This window comes from Styela clava, chromosome 4 (genome assembly GCF_964204865.1).
Source record: "Styela clava chromosome 4, kaStyClav1.hap1.2, whole genome shotgun sequence".
Lineage (NCBI taxonomy): Eukaryota > Metazoa > Chordata > Ascidiacea > Stolidobranchia > Styelidae > Styela > Styela clava.
This window is the reverse complement of record NC_135253.1, coordinates 24,360,894-24,380,954: the sequence shown is the minus strand read 5'-3', so window position 1 is coordinate 24,380,954 and position 20,061 is coordinate 24,360,894. Positions and strand designations below refer to the sequence as shown.

General features: G+C 36.9%; 1 protein-coding gene across 1 annotated transcript in view; it reads right to left on the bottom strand.

Annotated features, from left to right (window-relative positions):
* Positions 1 to 4,940: 4,940 nt before the first annotated feature.
* Positions 4,941 to 20,061, bottom strand: part of LOC120325780 (uncharacterized) — a 67,061-nt gene continuing 51,940 nt past the window's right edge. Inside the window, exons 19-20 of the mRNA XM_078111707.1 lie at positions 17,046 to 17,210; positions 4,941 to 5,321 (exon numbers count right to left, since the gene is read on the bottom strand). Of these exons, the coding sequence (XP_077967833.1) occupies positions 5,130 to 5,321; positions 17,046 to 17,210 (357 nt within the window). The 3' untranslated portion in view covers positions 4,941 to 5,129. The remainder of the gene's footprint in view (positions 5,322 to 17,045; positions 17,211 to 20,061) is intronic.

Sequence of the window (20,061 nt, the reverse complement as noted above, 5' to 3'; positions counted from 1 at the left end):
GAACATTGGAGGTAACTAATTTTGTTCGCCTACTTTGCATTAAGTTGTGTAAAGGGAAGGAAGCCTGTAGGAAGGGTCTATTCACTTGGCTAACACTGACAGTCCCCGGACTCGTAACAGAATTAGAATAAGAAAAATCGGAATAAAATTATGCCTTAATACCCTAACCTGGTACACATACCACGTGTGTGCTCCCGAAGTATGTGAACCAAATGGCGGACACAGGTTAGGGTTAGGCCGTAATTTTATTTCAATTTTCCTTATTTTAGTTCTATTACGAGTTGGGGAACTAGCCAAGTGACTCCCGTAGTACGGGAGTACGTAGTTGCACCTAAAACTATGGCCTAACCTGGTACACATACTACGTCCCGGTGTCCGCCATCTTTGTACACATACTTCGGGAGTACCAAATATTGCGCAGAAGTCGTAAAATATGAATATTTTGCTTGTCCTCTTAGTCTATGAGTGGAAAACGGAAATAGAGTAATATTGCGGTATTTTTTTGGACCTGACTGTTGAAATTCTCAGTTCTCGTAGTTGTGTGATGCGATATTGATTATGGAACGATAATACCTCTAGTTAGGTTTGGATGTAACATTTTTTAAGTTATCACCGTCAAGCATGATCATGTTAGATAGAATGAGAATCGCACTATAATTACATGTTACGGAAGTTTCCTGTTACGGCAATATAAATGTCATGCAGAGGTATTATAGTTAGGAAAAGTGTGACCACCTCAGAGACAATAAAACAACTAGAATTAGGTTGTCCTGTTAATCAATTAATGCCGTAATGAAGCAGAATAATTTTGCTCTATTTTTTGAAATATTTAGTTAAGATATTAACAATTTTCAGGTTATAAGAGTTAACCACGATCATGCCTAACCACGTTATCAGTGCCGTATGGAGGTAGAATAATTTTGCTGTATTTTCTTGGAATCTGACGGTTGAAATTCACGGACTGTGAATATTTTGGTTAAATTTAAATATTTTCTAAGTTATAGGCGTTAACCATCATTGTGTTTTTTAGGATGAGAATTGCGCTGTAATTGCTGTTGGCGTCAGTTTTAGAATCTTATGATGGCACTGTGCACTATATTTTGCAGTCTTTTGGTTTTGAGTTACTTTGTAACCATGTATGCAGTTTTATTCATGATTTGTCTATACGCATTTTTCTTATAATTCCATTGAATACCTGGTTTTCTTTATTGTCCGAAGCCGTTAGCCTTGGCTAGGCAGCCTAGCCAAGGCTTCTGTGCCCACTGCTTTGAGGCGCGATGGAAGCACGTTTCACTACCCACCACCATGGCAGTTGCATGCGAAACAGAATTCTGATCTGGCCCAGCCGTTATTTGGTACTTCTTTTTCTATTCCAGTAACTGGAATCTGAAGTTAGGGTGATGTTTTAAAACTTATGTCATATTGTATCGACCTTTGTTTTCTGATTTCGTACTAAAACAATAATATAAATATCGCACAGACGCTGTAAAACATCTGTATTGCGCTTGTTCTGTCAGCCCGTGAGTACGGAAAGACTATCTTGTGGTATTTTCTCGACTTTGTGTTGCTTTGTCACCATGTACGTATGCTTTGTCTATGTGCACATTACTTTTTTTTGTTCAATTTCATTGGGTATTCGACTGCATTGAGTTTCAGATATAATACTTAGTCATCAATGTTATAAACAGATTACCTTCCTCCAAGAAAAGTGATCAGTTATTGGTGACTATTGGAAACTGGAACAAACTCTTTGTACACGACAGGTTCGTTGATATATTATCGTTGAATATGTAACTAAAAAACTTAGCAATTCCTAACGCCAAACAGAATTACCGTCGTGCTGTAAGTCACAACCACTGGTTTTCAGTGCAGGCAATAAACCATAAAGAATTTCCTGATCTACATATTAGAGTCCAGCGTTTACCAAACTTTTTATACGTTTTTTTTAACTCGCCTCGCGGAACACCAAGAATGATACGGTAAAATTGGCATAGAAAAATGGTGTAACCCAGCGTACCCTGAGAGTCGGGCGGCATGCGAATGCGCCGTGGCGAGTTGCTAAGTGCGTCGCGAAAACAGAATGGATATTTCCCCGAGCATCAACGTCCTTGTTTACTTCGTGACATTGGCTTCCATCAGGAAGATGCAAAAAGTGACGTAACAATGCTCCCATTTCACATTCGCTCAGACACTTTTATCACTCAGACAGATTTTCAAGCCTGGTTGTAAACATTACCTAGTTTTTGCGTTTTTGAACTCTATTCGTTAGTTTTTAGTTGTGTTTCGGAAACTTAAATATAAATCAGATATTTTAATGATCAATCTGTCTTCTTATAAGTTTTAATTTAAATGAGGTAAAAAAATTAGTGTAGAAATAGCTGTGATAGACTAGGCTGAAATTCTTTACCGGTACTTTTAAAAAACAGATTGTTGTATACGATGAATCATTATGATGGTTTGAAACACATATCCCATTTTACAGGCGCCAACTCGCAAAAGCATTCTCAAAATAGCCCCGAAAATTTTGCAATGGTAAAGTATAGGAAAAAATTATCGGGGGGTCAAAGGTCGGGGAAGGTCCATTGTGTTAAACATAACTAAAATTTGATTGAAAATTATGCTTTCTTATTTTAAATACTGTGCGTATATATATGAATCAGTAATTTCATTTTACCTTTCTATGTCGTTCACTTTTATTACTCTCACATTCTCTGTCTAGTTGGGTGTGAACTTATAGGTCATAGTAGCCAGAGTCGAGATGGCGGACACCGGAACGTAGTATTTGTAGCAGGTTAGGGTCAGGCCATAATTTCATTCTAATTTTCCTTATTTCAGTTCTAGCCAGTTCGGGGACTAGCCAAGTTACACCGTAGTATTTGTACCTGACATTATAGCCTAATCCTAACCAGGTACACATACTACGTTCCGGTGTCCACCATCTTGGTACGTATACTTGAGGAATAGCGTGAATTTTAAAAGTCCACGCAGTCTAAATTTTGGACTTCTCTAAAAAATCATAGTACCAAACTTTCGCTGTGAAACTACAAAAAATTGTAAGTCAAAAATTACTTTGTCAGTCGTTCTAATTATAATATTGGGAAAGTCGAAGTAGGAAGTCTGAGTCTATTTTTGGAATTGTGAAGAGTTTTCAGCGTGCTTTCTTACCAGTTGATTTTGTTATTGTTCGCTGCTTGATTCAAGTGTAATCATTGAATTTTATGGTTCCTCGGGACGTCGAAATGACACGGAGTTAGCCTGTTACACGCCTGTTTTAAATTAAGTTGTTTTAAATTAAACACGCTTGTTTTAAATTAAACATGTGCTCGAGCTGGACGTCTAAACCAGGGGTGCGCAACATTTATTGCAGAAGGGCCAGATACAAGTAATTGGGTGAAGCCGCGGGCCATACCTAGAAACTCTATACCTGCGAAAGGCTTTGAATACGAAAAGTATTGTCGTAATATTATTGCTACGGCTAACCCGCTAACGTAAGATTTTCTGCATACAAAACGCCGAAAACCTAAAAAATGCGTAGCGATATTTGTTTGTTTTTGGTTATTAATGTAGTGCTTATAAAGAATGTCCAATTCGAATTTAATTCGGCATTTCGCCGTTTTTCCTATGTACCTTTTCTAGTTATCATGCCGTTTTTCCTATGTACCCTTTCTAGTCCAAAATCTAGTTCCAACATGTATTTGTTACGGGTTTACACCATTAATATATTTTATACAAATATTATAAATATTTTTATAAAACATTGTGTATTTGGCTAGCTAGTTTCGCTAATATGACAGTGGTACCTTGGTATAGGTTTTGGGGCGCAAAGAGATTGAAATTGCTTTCACGTAGCAGATTAACTATAAACAAAATCTCTTTACGCGGCCACACGATTCAAAATTGGCACTTCTCCGCGAGATGCAGTTTGCACACCCCTGTCTAAACCATGCATATGCTCAAATCAGAGGTTCTCAAAATTTTTTAATAAATTCTTTCCTTTGACTATTTTGGATCTCTTTACTTATAAAATAAAATCACTACCACACTAAACTACTTTGACACTTTGCAAACGTAAAATACGAAACTGGCAGGAGCTATTTCTTGAGGATATATTGTTTTGTAGCCGGAAGCTAAGCGGAAAAGCCAATGTTTAAAATATACACATTGATACCATATTATTGTCTTTTTTCACTTTCTTAGTTTTCGCTTTCGATTGAGACTTTCTTCGGACCTCCTGAAGTATGCGCACCAAGATGGCGCACAACCTGAACTCAGATTGTGTATCAAGTTAGGGTTCAGGTCGTGCGACATCTTGGTGCGCATACTTCAGGAATACCCTTTCTTCGTTGTATCTCTGTACCAAGTAAACATCATTCTTTCATAAAAAAAAAGTGTATTTTGGTTCCCCTGTATCAGAGGTCGTTCGCGGGCCAAAATTAAAGGTTGTTAGTCATTGATGGGCCGCACACATTTTTAGACAGTTAAAAACCGAACAGTGGGCCGCTGAAACCCATTTTCTTCAGACAGAACAGAAACTAGATTTTGAGCAGCCCACGAAAACTGACCATTTGAATATTTTCCGCGTCATTAAACCATTGGCACCTATCATCAACTTTTCTGCGATTTGTTGCCATTTGTCTAATTATAATTAAATTATAAGCTCATTAAACAAGTAATTGTGAATTATATACTTGTTAGGTTATATTATAATTTATTCTACACGTGTCTCAGAATAAATTCTGTTACGTAAGGAATATGATCGCCAAAACTGCTGTTTTGTTACTATAATTCAGTGAAGCGTCTCGGGGCGGATTATATTGCGCCGCGGGCTGTAGTTTGCCGACCCTTGCCCTATATTTTGCGCCAAGCCGTATATAAATCACACACTCTGTATCTAATTAATTTAGGTTAATCGAAATTTCACATTTATTTTAAATGATATGTTTAAATGTAAAACAACATTAAGATTTTACACTTATTTCAAATGCAAGTCAACTAGAACTTTGATTTAAGGCAACGTTTCCACGTTGTCGCTATATAAAAAAGTTGACAACAAGAACAAGTTTCTACGCTAAGATTAACACAAAATCAGCATACGTAAGTAAAACTCTGAGCAGTCATTCAGAAAAAATTTATTTCAATTCGAGATTAGCACCGGCTTCTGCAATCACTTTTTTGAACCTTTCCAACATATTGTCTTTGAAATTACGAATATCCACCACCAACGTTTTAACCTGACATTGACGAACGATTTCAGTTACTGTTGATATTTCGTCGTCTCCCCAAGTAATAAAATAATAGTCGGGTAGATTCAGTCTATTTATCTGCAATATATAAAAAAATAAACATAGTTAGCTTTGGAAAACAAATCAATGGTGATGAATAACCTGAAACACGTTAACAAGGATAACGGCAACTTCTTTCATTCTTACTTCATGAATATTTCTGATTAGTCTGATAATTTTAACCACTTTCTTTGGTTTTCATAGAGCACAATTGTGAGTTGCGTACGGTCAATTTTTTTCAAAAATAATTTTCATGCTAATTTATGAATTTAGGCAAAAAGGTATGTATCCTCAATACAATGTAAGTCGAATTTTATTCAAATTTTGCATTTTGTCTCGATTGTTAAATCAATTCATATGATTTTCACGTGGGTTGAGTGGACAATACTCAATCGGAAATATTTTGTTTCTTGAAATAATATTGAGTCTGCTTGAGTACCAGTGGCTACGTGTACTTGCATAGAGCCCGGCTCTGGGCGTAATTAGGAGAACACAAGTAAAAAGATCGCTGCCAGACATTATATAGGTCAGACGTTAATTTTTAATCACAAATCTAATTGATGTAGTGCAGGGGTCACCAACCTTTTCGAGGCCGAGGGCTACTTTCTGGGTACAGATTAAGCCGCGGGCTACCAATTCATGTACACTTCTAAAAAGTCGCGGCTGTGTGGCCATCGTTAGTGTGCTAGCGTTAGGTTCGCAGGTTAGAATCTCATGCGAGGATAGTTATGTGCAAGAGGATTGCTGGACCCCTTGCTGTCGTTGGGATGGCTTCCTTTGCCATCAAGTCCATGCTTACGAAAACAAACAACTTACCTATTCCCATACCCGACATGAAATGGTAACCGGACGAGAGGCCTTGGTTCGCCATGTGGTTAAGCCGTCTTATCGGCCATCTTCTCCCCCGGGATAAATATGTAAATCCCATCCTATCCTGAGTTTATGTCAAAAATGTTGATTCAGATAGGTTGAACGAAACAATGGTCTCGTAAAATAGAATTGCTGTATGATTTGAAGACACGCGCAGGCTGTTTTCATGTTGGTAAAAATATATCCACCCCCAATCATCGTGAAAATGGTGGGTTTTTCATCGTTTTCTGCCATTTTTCTTTTGAATCAATAATTATATTATTGCTGATCCACAAACCAACGGACAAGAAAAAGCGCGTGTTCGTAGTAAGTGATATCACATATCAGTGTGATGTCATTATTGGAAGAGTGTTAATTGACCCGTCACATTACTGAGGGTCAAATAAAAAATAAGGTTGATGGCTACAATAATTAATATAGTTCCATCCCCGATTCCCATATGAGTGTGGTTTATACAAGAATAGCAGGACAAAATTTAATCGATGCAGCTTACGCATAAGCGCCGTTATTAAGCTCAGTTTGGAACAGACATGCGGGCGACTCATATGGTCTTCACGGGCGACTTGGTGCCCGCGGGCAACGCGTTGGGGACCCCTGATGTAGTGCTACTCTACTGGCGGACCGGTCCGAAAACGAACTTTTCGAGTGTTCGAACCGCATGCGCACCTAACTCTTTATTTGAAATCATTGGCCCCACTTTGGATATGTATGTGAATGTTTCCTTTCATCCAATGATCTTATTTTAAAATTTGCTCATGATTGCACCTGACTATGGAACGAACTCTATCGCCGTAATAAACCATGTGAATAGCGCTATCTTGATTAGCGAATAATCATTAGCCGTCCGAGAAAGGTCGCGTTTATCGTTGTCTACTCTAAATATTATTTCTGGAAAGACTCGACCCTAGTAATTTTGAATTTTTTATTCGGATCTTTAGTCCAAAATGGTTGAGTAGCCTTGCCGCAGTAAGCATTAAATTAAATGGAAGCCTAATTCTATTTGTAATAATGTTAATTAAAGAATGATGATCAGTTGTGCTGTAGATTTCATAACTTAGTTGCATCTGACAATGTTGATGTCGCAAATTAAAAATCTTGGTATGACTTTTGAGTTCAATTTCATTGAAGCGAATCCGAAGTCAGCGGTATTTTGCAGACAAGAAAAATATTCGTTTTTTTAGATTTTATGGCAAAATTGTCTAATTAGTAATTAACGCAAAATTATTATTTTGAAAAATAGAAACCCTATTTCGTAAATTTATAATTATGCTGGACTTAACTATGTTAGCTTCGCGAGTTAAAATTGTCTTGAGTTCTAATCTCATATCAACCACCTCAACTCGGAATGAAATTTAATTAAGCGTGTAATGCTGAGTCAGAAAACACCGTACGCGTATCAGTAATGCTTGTACACTTACAGAGCCTTGCTCCGAGTGAAAGTGGGAAAACGCTTCACAAGTGTCTCAGAGCTGTCGATAATCTGTAGCTTGAAATCGGAATTTTCCATGCAACGGATTCTGAAACAGGCATCGCGATCCCACCACTACATGAAACAGTGGACAATAATTTTTATGTTGAGCTAAGCATTCAATTCATGACCGATTCCAGCACTTAAAACGTATTTCTATATTAACTGTGTTCAACGTAAACCGCAGTTGCGTCGACTGACGACAAAATAAAAGCACCGCTACTTTAAAATATCATGGCAATCTGCACATATGAAAATACGTAGTAAACTGCCTGAATATATTATATAGTTTTGATTCGTAGTTTAGCGATCTCGCAAATTCGTCAAATTTGGTTTGTTATTACAACACTGACAGTGCCCTATCGCAGTGCTGCCACTCAGATTACAGTATTTTTAAATGTTAGTATGGTATTTTTAAATTCGAATTGATCAATGGCGCAAAAGACCACTGAAGTTATAAGCGCCATGAAACATATAACAACAACAACAATGTATCACCGCTTGAAATATCCCATGTGCGGTTAAATTCCATGAAGTAACATTTATTTTAGTACAATGCAATATTGATATTGAGCTTATATATCGGCATTTTCCAATGGAAAATCAAGTGCGGCCTTCTGCACACGATAGTTTTATGACACGATAGTCTTATGTCGTTAATTAATATTTTTCTCGCCCGGAACTGCGCCTGAGAACGCCTATTACGCGATCATTGGTGAAGTGACGGTAATTTAAGAAGTGAATCTGAATCTCAAATTTCCGACTCAAAATAATGGAGAAAATATTACGACTGAAATACGGTGGTTTAAAATACCAAATATAAACGAAGAACACCTTGAACTTTGACGAGTCTTCGGTAGGTAGAACAAAACTATAGTTTAGTCGCTTTAAATCACTATAATTTGATTGATAACTTGGAAGCTAACTCGTCGATGCTAAATAAATTAGGTTGTAAAATCGCAGGCCTCTGTTAACTACTTTCTCGATCTAATCGAAATTTAAATAGGGGAAGGGGAGATGATCAGGATGATGCATATTAATGCAGGAATGGGCCAGTTCACTTTGACAGTCTTTTCAATATGCCATGTTTTAATTTCTCTTACAGAGGGTGAGTAATAAAGTGATTCAAATGGCGCTCCTGTAGTATTCGTACCAAGATGGCGAATAACCTGCTAACCCTAACATTGTACACATGCTATGTTCAGGTTGTACGCCATCTTGGTACAAATACTACGGGAGCACCATTTAAACACCCATGCAGCATAGTTAATTTAGTTAGTCTAAACGATATTCGGAATGTTTTTTCTGTGTTATTCCAGAACAGTTTAGTATTCGGGAACGGACATCCCTATCATTGACATTTCTCTTTATTGAACCAATCGCTTTTCCTTGCACAACTGCTTCTATGTTTACTATAAATTTTTGACTGCACAGAATAATGCTCTTCATACAAATAAAACACTGATGTGATTAGTCAGAATCGTTTGGATATGCGCTAATCTTTACGATATGATACTGTAGTAAGTCCTAGTATTAAACGAACCGAATCGTACTAATAACAAAATAATTAATTCAAAATGTTGATTTCATAATAGTTTGGGCCTAGCTATGTTGGCATAGCAAGGTAAAGATCCGAATTTTCCGAAACATTACCGCTCTTAAAATAGTTGACAGTTGACATTCATTTTTGATACATGTGCTATTATCACGGCCTCTAGTATTTCGCTTGGATTTAGATTGTGTATTTGATATTAAATTTAACGTTGCGACGAATTCATGTTTTTTCACTAAATTTTAATAACTTTTTTAAATAATTGATTACATTTTCCTACACAATAGGTTCTATGTTTAATTCCGCAGAGTTATTCCTATCAAACATATGAAGCGCGCTACGATACGTGACTATTGGCATCGATGGGCGTTGTTTGAGTTTTATCACATTATTCCATAACTAAGATACCAGTGACGAAAACTGTCTAAAAACCACAATGAAGATTTTCAAACAACTTTTATTTGATTTATTTTCTGCGAAGAAAGCTATGTACAAGCGGCCACTGATATCTAACAACATGTTAGGCCCACTATTCTAGGAAGGAACGGTTTCTTTCCAATTCAGCCTTGACTGCGCATTTTTAAATAAATGGGATTAAACTCGAGATGTGTATTGGCAGCACAGTCAAGTGTTTTAGCTATGATAATGGTTGTGTTATTATTTTGTTGGAACACAAGAAAACGATCAAATTAAAGTGAAATATTAGACGCAATAACATTCAAGGTCGATTTCTACAAGTTTTTGGACACACGGTCGCATTTAGAAAAATATTATACGCGCGTCCTTCAGTGTCACCTCGCGGAAGAGAACTCCAGCATACGCTTTTAAAAAGACATGAGGGTCGAATTGGGGGTTAAATGGTTGACGATAATGAAAAATAGACCATACAAAATGGCCCCAGTATACTAGGCTAGACAGGGTTTTAACCATCACGAGTTTCACAAATCGAGTTCAAAATCCCATGACCACCATCTCACCGAGGGTGTAACGAATTGGGTGGATTCTTGTTTTTCCATAAATGTGGACCATAGCGCCTTCGGAGCACCTCACATTTTTGTGAAACATGCTCGCCTACACGGGTAATACTCCGTCTTCAAACGCACCGCCGATCACGCGCCACGTTTTGCACAACTAATTCATTTTTGTACAATTTAATATGATTTTCTCATTGTCAAAATCTTTCAATAGTGTTATTGTTGGCACTTGCGAGAGAAGTGAAAGAGGCAAATTGTGTTTCATTACAACAATTAATTATTATCGATAAAAAATTAACTAGATCTAAAGTTAATACAAAACAATTTTCACCGCTGGACGTAAATTTTCACGTTATGGATTTCGTGCAAGGCCCAGCATAATTTGCGGGCAAAGATCAAAGCATTTACTATGTCGAAAAGTTGAAAAGCGGCAATATAAAATACTAAAAATAAAACTGTAAATAATATAGTTTTGTTGAGGCCCGCGACAGTCTAATGACGCTTTTCTAGGCATCGAAAATGGCAAAATTTCGTGTGCCTACAGCACAAATTATGTTTGCTTAACCCTTAAAAAATATTTCGTCACTAAAATCGAAACACGGTCAATTGTGAGCGGGATTTGCCTTTTTATCCATTACTTTTAAATTGACGTCGAAAATTTTCGTGTTAACAAACAAAGCTGAGAACGCGACTTTTCCCCGGTTTTTGATGATATATAAGATAAATAAAGTATATTCGATCACTTTTTGTATTTATTTATGTATTTTTATTGTACTGAAATAACTTTTACTACGTGCGAATTGACAGAAAATTTATGGATTTTTCGAAAGGGGTTATCTTTAAAAGTGTGTGACAAGTACATCTCAAATTTATCGAACTCGCAAAATAGCAAAAATACGGATCAAAACAATATATAAATGGGCAGTTTACCACACATTTTTATGTCCACGGATTGCCGTCGTGTTTTAGAGTGGCTCTTGTTTTGTCGACTCAACCGCAGTTTAAATTGAAGACAATTAAATTAATAAAATAAGACATTTCGAATATGCCCGTATCGGTCTTTGATTGATTACTTTGCACAAGTGAAAAATCATTTTTCGTTGATAAAGTCTGCTCTTTTAACAAGTGGCGTAATCGCGGCGACTGTTCCGCGTGGATCTCGAGGCGGTGAATTTGTATTTTCGATTGACTATTATACTTTATAATTATTTTCATTGTATGAATTAAAATTATACTATATGGGATTTTATATCAGATATCGAGATTTTTGTAACGGCGATAACGAGTTCGGAAGATTGCAAAAATAGGTATCAAAATTAAATACATCAGGCAGCTTATCTCATATTTTTATGTCCACATATCGCCGTGGTACTTTAGTTTAGTAATATTTTTCTTTTGACGTAAGAAGTCGCAACCGCGAGTTACGTTGCACACAATTAAATTAATATATAAGGACATTTCAGAATCTCGTGGCTGTCATGGATCGACAGAAAAATCATTATACGCTTAAATAGGCGGCTCTTTTAACGAGCGCGTAATCGCGGTGCTTGTTGCAGACGGCAATGGGAAGTTCCGACTTTGACCCCCCCCCCACCCCGCCTTTTTTTAAATCCTGGCTGCGCGCCTGAACTTGTGCCTGTTTATTTTCGTATTAAATTATAAATAAAAACCCTGTAAAGTCATTGCGTGAATCCTGAATGTTATTTCGAGTTCAAATGATGATTTAATAAATCGGCAATAATGGCAATTCTACTAGTCAAATGATAATTCCTTGGTAAAATTTAGGAAAAAAATTCGCACAATAGCTTGTTACCTTGTTTTGCATTTCTAATTATACGAAACGGCGTAAGTGCGCTTTATGCAGAACTGGGAATTGAAACAATAACCTAATACGACTCATCAAATTTGTTATTTTCTGTTTGTTAGCAAGAGCCGTGGGCTAATTCTCGCGGAATTCAAGAAATTGGTTCAGTGACGCGCAAGTTCCGTGTCCGAGCAAAGCAGCCTAGATACTCGATATATGAGTAGCAAAATGACATGCTAATACTTAGAGAATGACATCGACAGGTTATTGTTACGTGACGATACACGGCGGGGTGTTTTTCGGTAGGCGATCCAAGTTCGCCCCCCCCCCCCAAAAAAAATTATGGAAAGTGTCCGCCCCTGCATTCACCCTACGCAGCCGGTCGGTCTGGTGCTATTTTACATGGGTTATTTTTTTTGTCAACCATCATGCCCTAAAGCTTCACTCATGGCTTTTTAAAAGCATGTGATAGAGCTCTATTCAGCAATATATGTAAAACGCACTCCTCTAAAAAAAAATTTTTTACGCCAAAATTCCAACATTTATATTAAACTTGCGAGATTTTGTGTCTAGTAGAGGGTTAATGTTTATTCCTAATAAATTAATTTTTATTTCAACGTTTTCTTGTGTTATTTTCCAACAGAATAACACCAAAATCACTATTATAGCAAGAATGGTTACTCTAAAATTCACGATTGTATTTACAGAATATTCAAGTTCAAGGCTTCAATTGACAATTTTGATGACTCGCACATTTATTTATTAGTGCACACGCCCCCCTCAATGCAAAAAAATGTTACTTTTTTTGACGGAAATGCGCGTAGAAAGACGTAAACATTCTAATGCTAGACTACGCGTGAAAATTACCATTAATTTTACGTTTTTTACACGTTAAAAAAATCTCGATACCTCTGCCAAGTATGGTGCAGTCGAAATCATATTTATCAAAGCATCACAGCGCCAGGGATGGTATGTATGACTGAAAATACATGCTAAACCAATAACGAGAATATCGGTCAGAGACCGAAGACTTATCGATCGAAAGTTAGGGGATCCCCCAAAACAGCGCTCTTACACCATAGTGACACCTTGTGTCCCATCACTAATCAATTGATAACTCGCTAATTATACGACAAAATTCGCCCAAAATCAATAGGCTTCTGGTACGAGATATGATGAATGCACATGCAAAATCTGCAGCCGATCCAATCTCGCTTTCGTGAGATATCGCGTGCATCTAACAGACAGACAAACGCACAGACAGACAAATAGCTATCAACATACTTACCGATTAAAAAAAGTAATAAGTCATTATAAAGAAGTTAATGTTATTGATTTCCTATCTGAGTCGCGTCAACAATTTCACACATATGACTGGCGATTTTGAAATCCACGCTATTTATACGATTCGCACTTTGCGTCACGGCTGGAGTCTCTTTTTTCGTGAAATATACGACTCTGCTATAGAACATTGACTGTAAAAGACCATTAATACCTTTTAGAGTTGGACTAGGCTAAATAATACTGAGTATATGCCATCCGACGGTGTTGGGTGATTATTGAGTTTGGACAGAGTTCTGCCTGCAAACGGTAAAATAGCGATGTTCACTCCCTAAATCAAGGGTCTCCAACTCAAACCATGTCGCGGGCCACTTCTTGAAATTTATTGACCACGCGGGCCGCAAACCAAGAAATTAGGTACAAAAATGAATATCTGAATGTATCGTGTTAAAATTACACTTGAATCGTACAGCAAACGATACATAAATATATGCATTTACTTGTGCTGGATATTTGGTTCCGATTTATGGCCTTATTTTGCGTTGTTTTGCTAGTCTTGAGACAGCATGCAAATGCTCGTCCATTAGTCATGTGCGGAGGGCTGACTTGCTAACTTTCACAGTGGAAAAATTACTTGCAAATATAAGAACTGCCAAACATTGTAGGTATGCAACGTGAATGTGCAAATGTGCTATTAGCTTTGCAAACCTTTCTTCGGGCACAATGGCCTGACCGAAACTCGTTTATTTTGTCACGATGAACATTCGAAATGAAATTAATGTCGTTATAATTGAATTCTAACCATAGAATAAAACATGAACGTGGTAAAGTGGAATAACAGAGGAAAATTTTTTTGCCCTTACTTTTTACAGTTTGTCGGACCGTCCTCTTGATGATAAATGACAGGATAAAACTTACTAATAGTTGACATCGTACTATTTTAGTTTTTTGCGGGAAAATCCAAACCATGACGCGGGCCGCGCTTTGGCGACCCCTGCCCTAAATCATCATCTCACGCAGAGGGAAACAATCGTCAATGCTAAATAAATTAGCCTCTGAAAATCGCTGGCGAGTTTTTCGATCTGGCAAAAATTTAAATAAAGGAGGGGGGGATCAGGGTGGTGCACATTATTTCAGCGGTGTGCATCAGTTCAATTTGACAGACTTCTCATTAGACTTGGCATGTTTTACTTTCACTTACATATGGTGCGAAATAAAGTGATTCAATACCCCACGCATGCAGTATTGCTTTGGCTCAGTTAATTATGTTTGAACGATATTCGAAATGTGTTTTCAGTGTTATTCTAGAATAATTTAGTATTCGAGCACGGACATAACTATCACTGACATTCCTCTTCATTGAACCGATCGCTTTTTCTTGTACAAAGAGAATAGTAATCACACTTCGTATAACTATAAGTTAGTACATTTATCCAGTATATATCACAAATATTGATTGCAATTACAAATGAAGCGCATGAGGAAAACTATTGGACTAGGCCTAGGGATACAGGTAATTGGGGCTCGTAGGAAAATCAATAAATTGTGGATCGTTGAATATTCTTTACAATATGGACTATTTAGCCCACATTTACAGCATTGACATAATTCAATAGTTAATTTGGTTCTCTCTTTATTATGAATTTTTGATTGCGCAGAATAATGCATTTCGTGCAAATGAAACACTTAAAGAGTTTGTCTTTAGATAGAATCGTAAAAATATGCGCCAATCGTTACGATAGGTTACTGTAGAAAATTGAAATACTTTCTCAGTATTAAGCTTTGTCGGTGTCGATGACATAGCGGGAATAACAAAAATAAATAATTCACAATGTTGATTGGATAATTTTATCGGCTCAACTATGTTAACGTATAGCAAGTTAGAAATCCGAATTTCCCGAAACATTACAGCTCTCAAAATGGTGCTACCGTAGTATTCATACCAAGATGGCGCACAACCTGCTAACCCCAACCTGGTACAAATGCTATGTTCAGGTTGTGCGTCATCTTGGTACACATACTTCGGGATCATCCTCAAGATAGTTCAAATTTATTTGTGATATACGTGGCATTATCACGGCCGGTTTTATAGTTTCCCATTTTGCTTTCAGATAATGAAATTCATCGTTTGCGACGAATTCATGTGTTCATGCACTATCTTTTGATATATTTCTCGATGTATTTCGATTGCTTCTTCTTACACGACAGGTTGTGTGATCATTGTGAAGGTTCAATTGCGCACAATAATGCCTATCAAAATAATGCAATGCTTTGTGAGTTTCTGACAGTCAGAATTTCGTGAATAAGTGTGAGGTTATCGCTACGATACGTATCTATAAATCGCTATGGATGGGCGTAGTTTGGGTTTTATATTGTTATTCCGTAACTAAGATACCTATGACGGAAATTCTGTAAAGACCACAATAAAGATTTTTATAGGACACTTATTTAAATCTTTTTCTCCGAAAAAAAGCTATGTACAAGCAGCCACTGATATCTAACGATATTTAAAGGCAACTATTTTAGGAAAAAACGGGATTTTCCCAATTCGGTTTAGCCTGCGCATTTATCACCCTGTTTGAGATGGTAGAAATTGGATTTAAACCAGAGATGTGTAACCTGCGTTGGCAACACAGTTGAGTCCCAACACTTTAACTGCTATTCCATCGCGCTTACTTACAAACAAGGGCGGTCACCTTGCAGAGCCCGAGTATAATTTGATGGTAAAGATCATCGCTTTTACTACATCGTAACGTTGTTTTTTCGCGAATGATATCGAAACACCGATTAAAATAGGATTTTCAGACCACAGAAACGACCTACAATACAACCGTTTTAGGGCTCAAGATGTAAAATGATCGCCGACTCCACCACGTATTTTATTGAGTGCAATTTACTAAATTTAATAAAGGTCCTATTAAGTTGTATCAAGTGCTACAACGACCATGCGTTTCACCGGAATACCGGCGTGATTTAACATCGCTTGGGTGGGGAAAATCAAATATTTGTTTATCAACCCGAATAATTCAAATATTTCTATCGATTACCAAATATTTTAAATTTATAACAGGAGTCCATGACGTTAGCCATCCTAATGTTTGTAAGCTACCTTTTTGCCCGTTTTTTTTTTCATACACAAGTACCAATTCTTACGCAACGGCGGATGTCGAAGTTTGGTTTTTCTATTTCTGACTGAATAAGCGTGCACTTCGATGACGTATGTTGAAGACAATTATCATGAAGGGAATTCAGGACTCAACTACTTTTATTCTGATTTTTATGTTTTGCGTTTGTTTGATCTTTATTATCAGCGTTTGTGAATCAACCGTCAGAATTTTAGAAGTTTAACAATATTATCTTCACTGGCTCAGGAATGCGGATATTCATGAAGACGATAGTTTACTTTTCTACCTTGTCTGTGTTATTTTTGCATCGAATAAAAATGATGCGAAGTCGGTATCGCGTGAATCCTGAATGCTATTTTGAGTCAAAATGCAATTGTACCTGTCAAAATATTATTTCTATCTCTAAATTTAGCGAAAAATGCATTCTGTCGAAATTCAAGGGGTCGTGTCCAAGCCAAGCGGTATAGGTCCCGTGGTACCCGATCTTTGAATAGTAAAATTGTAAAAGAATGACAAAAAAGAATATTGTGACGTAACAATGTATCAACACGCCACCATGATTCTTGGTTGACAATACAAGTTCGGCCCCCCAAATTATGGGAAGTGTCTGTCTCTGCCTACAATTGGTGAATATAAAGGCTCACCAGTATAGGATGAAAATAAATATTAGAGATCAATCTCAATTTTACCTTGGCACCACGAGTATTGTTTTTGAATCCTTCCATTGCTTCAGCTGTCAGTTTGCATCCGCTCATGTTAACATCTTCGACTTCACATTGTAAAACGACAGATGCGAGCTGAGAAACACCTTGCACTCCTAAAGTACTGTTTCCCTCGACGTCAAGTTTCTTCAACTAAATATAAAGTAGTTAAATATAAATTATAAATAGTTTTGCAGCGATTATAGGGTAGCTGATAGAATATATGTTTCGGAAAAAGATAATACAGTATCTCAATTTTTGGACCTCCTGAAATATGCGCACCAAGATGGCGCACAACCTGAACTCAGGTTGTGTAACAGGTTAGGGTTCCGGTTGTGCGACATCGCGCATACATCAGGAGTACCCAATTTTATAAATTGTTTTAAATAAACAATTCGAATGGCAATCATCCTGGTTTTTGTTCTAATTAGGTAAGCGCATCGATAAAATCGAAATGGTCACGAGGTTAAATAAACCGCTCTGATGTTGAGTGGGAAACAGTTTAATAAAAATCATTCCAAAATAGGACAACTGTCAAAATGAAGTTTTTATTTGCGATAATCATGACATTATCTCGGTCTCTTGCATTTTAATTTGACATCTTCAATCTGTAATCGGAAAATATGTCATCTTCTTAGAAATAAGAAGTCAAATGCATATCAATTGTTGCTGGATAAAATCCTTGGTTTGGAAATTTTTTATGACGTAAAAAGTCGTAAGTGAACGTTTGGTGTGAAAATGTTGACAATTTCTTGAAGTCAGAAGTGCTGTGGTTCTGTTTGATCATGATACGACTAGAAAAATTATGGTCTAAGAAAAACAAATCGATTATTTGTCTAATCATGTTGCCGATAGTTTTAGTTTTCACGAAGTCACAGGCAAAGCAACTCAGGTTAAAAAAATCACGCGAAGTTTACAAATCGGGTTCGAATCCCACGCCCACCATCTCACTCAAGGTGTGACAAATTGGGTAAATTCTTGTTTCTCTAAAAAGATTGAAGAGTTTGTCTTTAGTCAAAAACGTATAAATATGTGCCAATCGTTACGATATGTTACGTCAAAAATTGATAGACTTTTCTAGTATTAGAAGTTGTCGGCATCGATGACCTAGCGATTAGAGCAGTGGTTCTCAAACTTTTTTGCTTGCGGGAAAAATTAAAAAAAACTTGTACAAAAAATGCTTGTATACAATGTTTTTTTGAACCTTCCGCTCCGAACGAATTTATGTGACAAGCCACTGATATCTAACGATGTGTGAATTCCAATACTCTAGGATGCAACGGAATCTTTCCAATTCGGCTTTGTCTGCGCATTCTTTTACCCTGGGTGAGATGATGGAAGATTTATAAAAGAGACGTATAATGGCAACACAGTTGAACCCAACCCACGGCCCGCGGAGTAAAATAATCCGGCCCGCGATTGTTCATATTTGAGGGCTGCGGATTTCAATAATAATTCAATTTTTTCTACGTTCGAGGATCACATTATTGGACACGGAGTGGAATGATATGTGGAGTGGAATTATGAATGAAATTATAATGTTTTTTTTTTCTGTAATACGGGAGTTCCAAAACGATTTTTCCTCCTGCTTCGGTGACTTTCGTTCTCTTGTAAACGAGTTCAGTCTGTTTAGCGCTCCGTTTGATGCTAACGTGGAGACGGTTACAGAAAATATTTAAATAGAGTTTCTTAAGATCCAACGCAATGAGGAAATAAAATCCATTTTCTATTCGAGAGATGTGTGAATGTTTGATTTGTATAAAAAGTATCTTTTTGAAGGAAATCTTTATCCAAATTTGACAAACCATGCGAAAAAATTTACATCCATGTTTAGAAGCATATTTGCGTGGAAACAATTATTTTGAAAATGAACATTACAAAGAACAAGCACAGAACTATTAGTGATGACAATTGAAAAAATGTTCTAATCTAGGCTTCATCAAATGTGTCACTTGATGTCAAAAATTTATCAAGCGTAATGCAACAAGAAGTGTCACATTGAATTTCATTTTTGTCCTAGTAAGAAGGCTTAAGTCTTGTACTGTTCGCTCGCTAAATACAAAGTTTCAAATTTTGATCTTAGTAAAAAATGTGATTTATCAGACACCCGTTCGATTTTTGAATTTTCTTGAAAAAATATGTTCGGCCCGCCAAGAATTGCAACCCTTAATGGTCTGTAGTAAACACAAGCAATGAAACGCTATAGCATCGCTAGGAACTGTCCGAAGTATAAATAGCATCGATATGAAAATGTTGATTCAGACCTCTGAAAAGCTGGTAAGAATAACTTGTAACCCAGATAAGAATGACGGCAGATAACACCGTTATAATGACTTTGTATTGGCTTAGCAGGAAATTTTAGGAATCCATGTTTTCAGGATTTTTTTCCACCACGCATGGAAGTTGGGTGATGAAAATGTAAATAAGAATAAAACGTAAAACCATTCGTGAATGTCGCATATTTAGAAAAATGTGTCACCTCGCGGAAGAGAACTCAAGCATACGCTTTTAAAAAGCCATGAGGGTCGTTTTAGGGCTCAATAGTTGACGATAATGAAAAAGAGACCATACGAAATGGCCCCAGTATACTAGGCTAGACAGGATTTTAACCATCGTGAGTTTCACAAATCGAGTTCAAATACCATGTCCACCATCTCACCGAGGGGGTAACGAATTAGGTAGATTCTTGTCTTTCAGTGGCTGCTTTTACAGAGCCTTCTTAGAAGCGAAAGACCCCAGTATATAGCCATATAAATCATATAAAAGTCATATAAAAAACAACTGAGGCGCTTTGAAATATTTTACCGTAGCCTGATATGAATATGCCAGTCGTTACCATGCTACTCCTGATAGAATATAAAGGCATGACAATTATTAAAATGAAGTTACATTTCAAAATTTGCGATAATCGTGATATTGCCGCGACCTCTAGTATTTTGCGTTGTTATTTTAAAGTCACTGTTGCAAATAATTTACGGTATTTTTTTTTTATTTCATGAATATA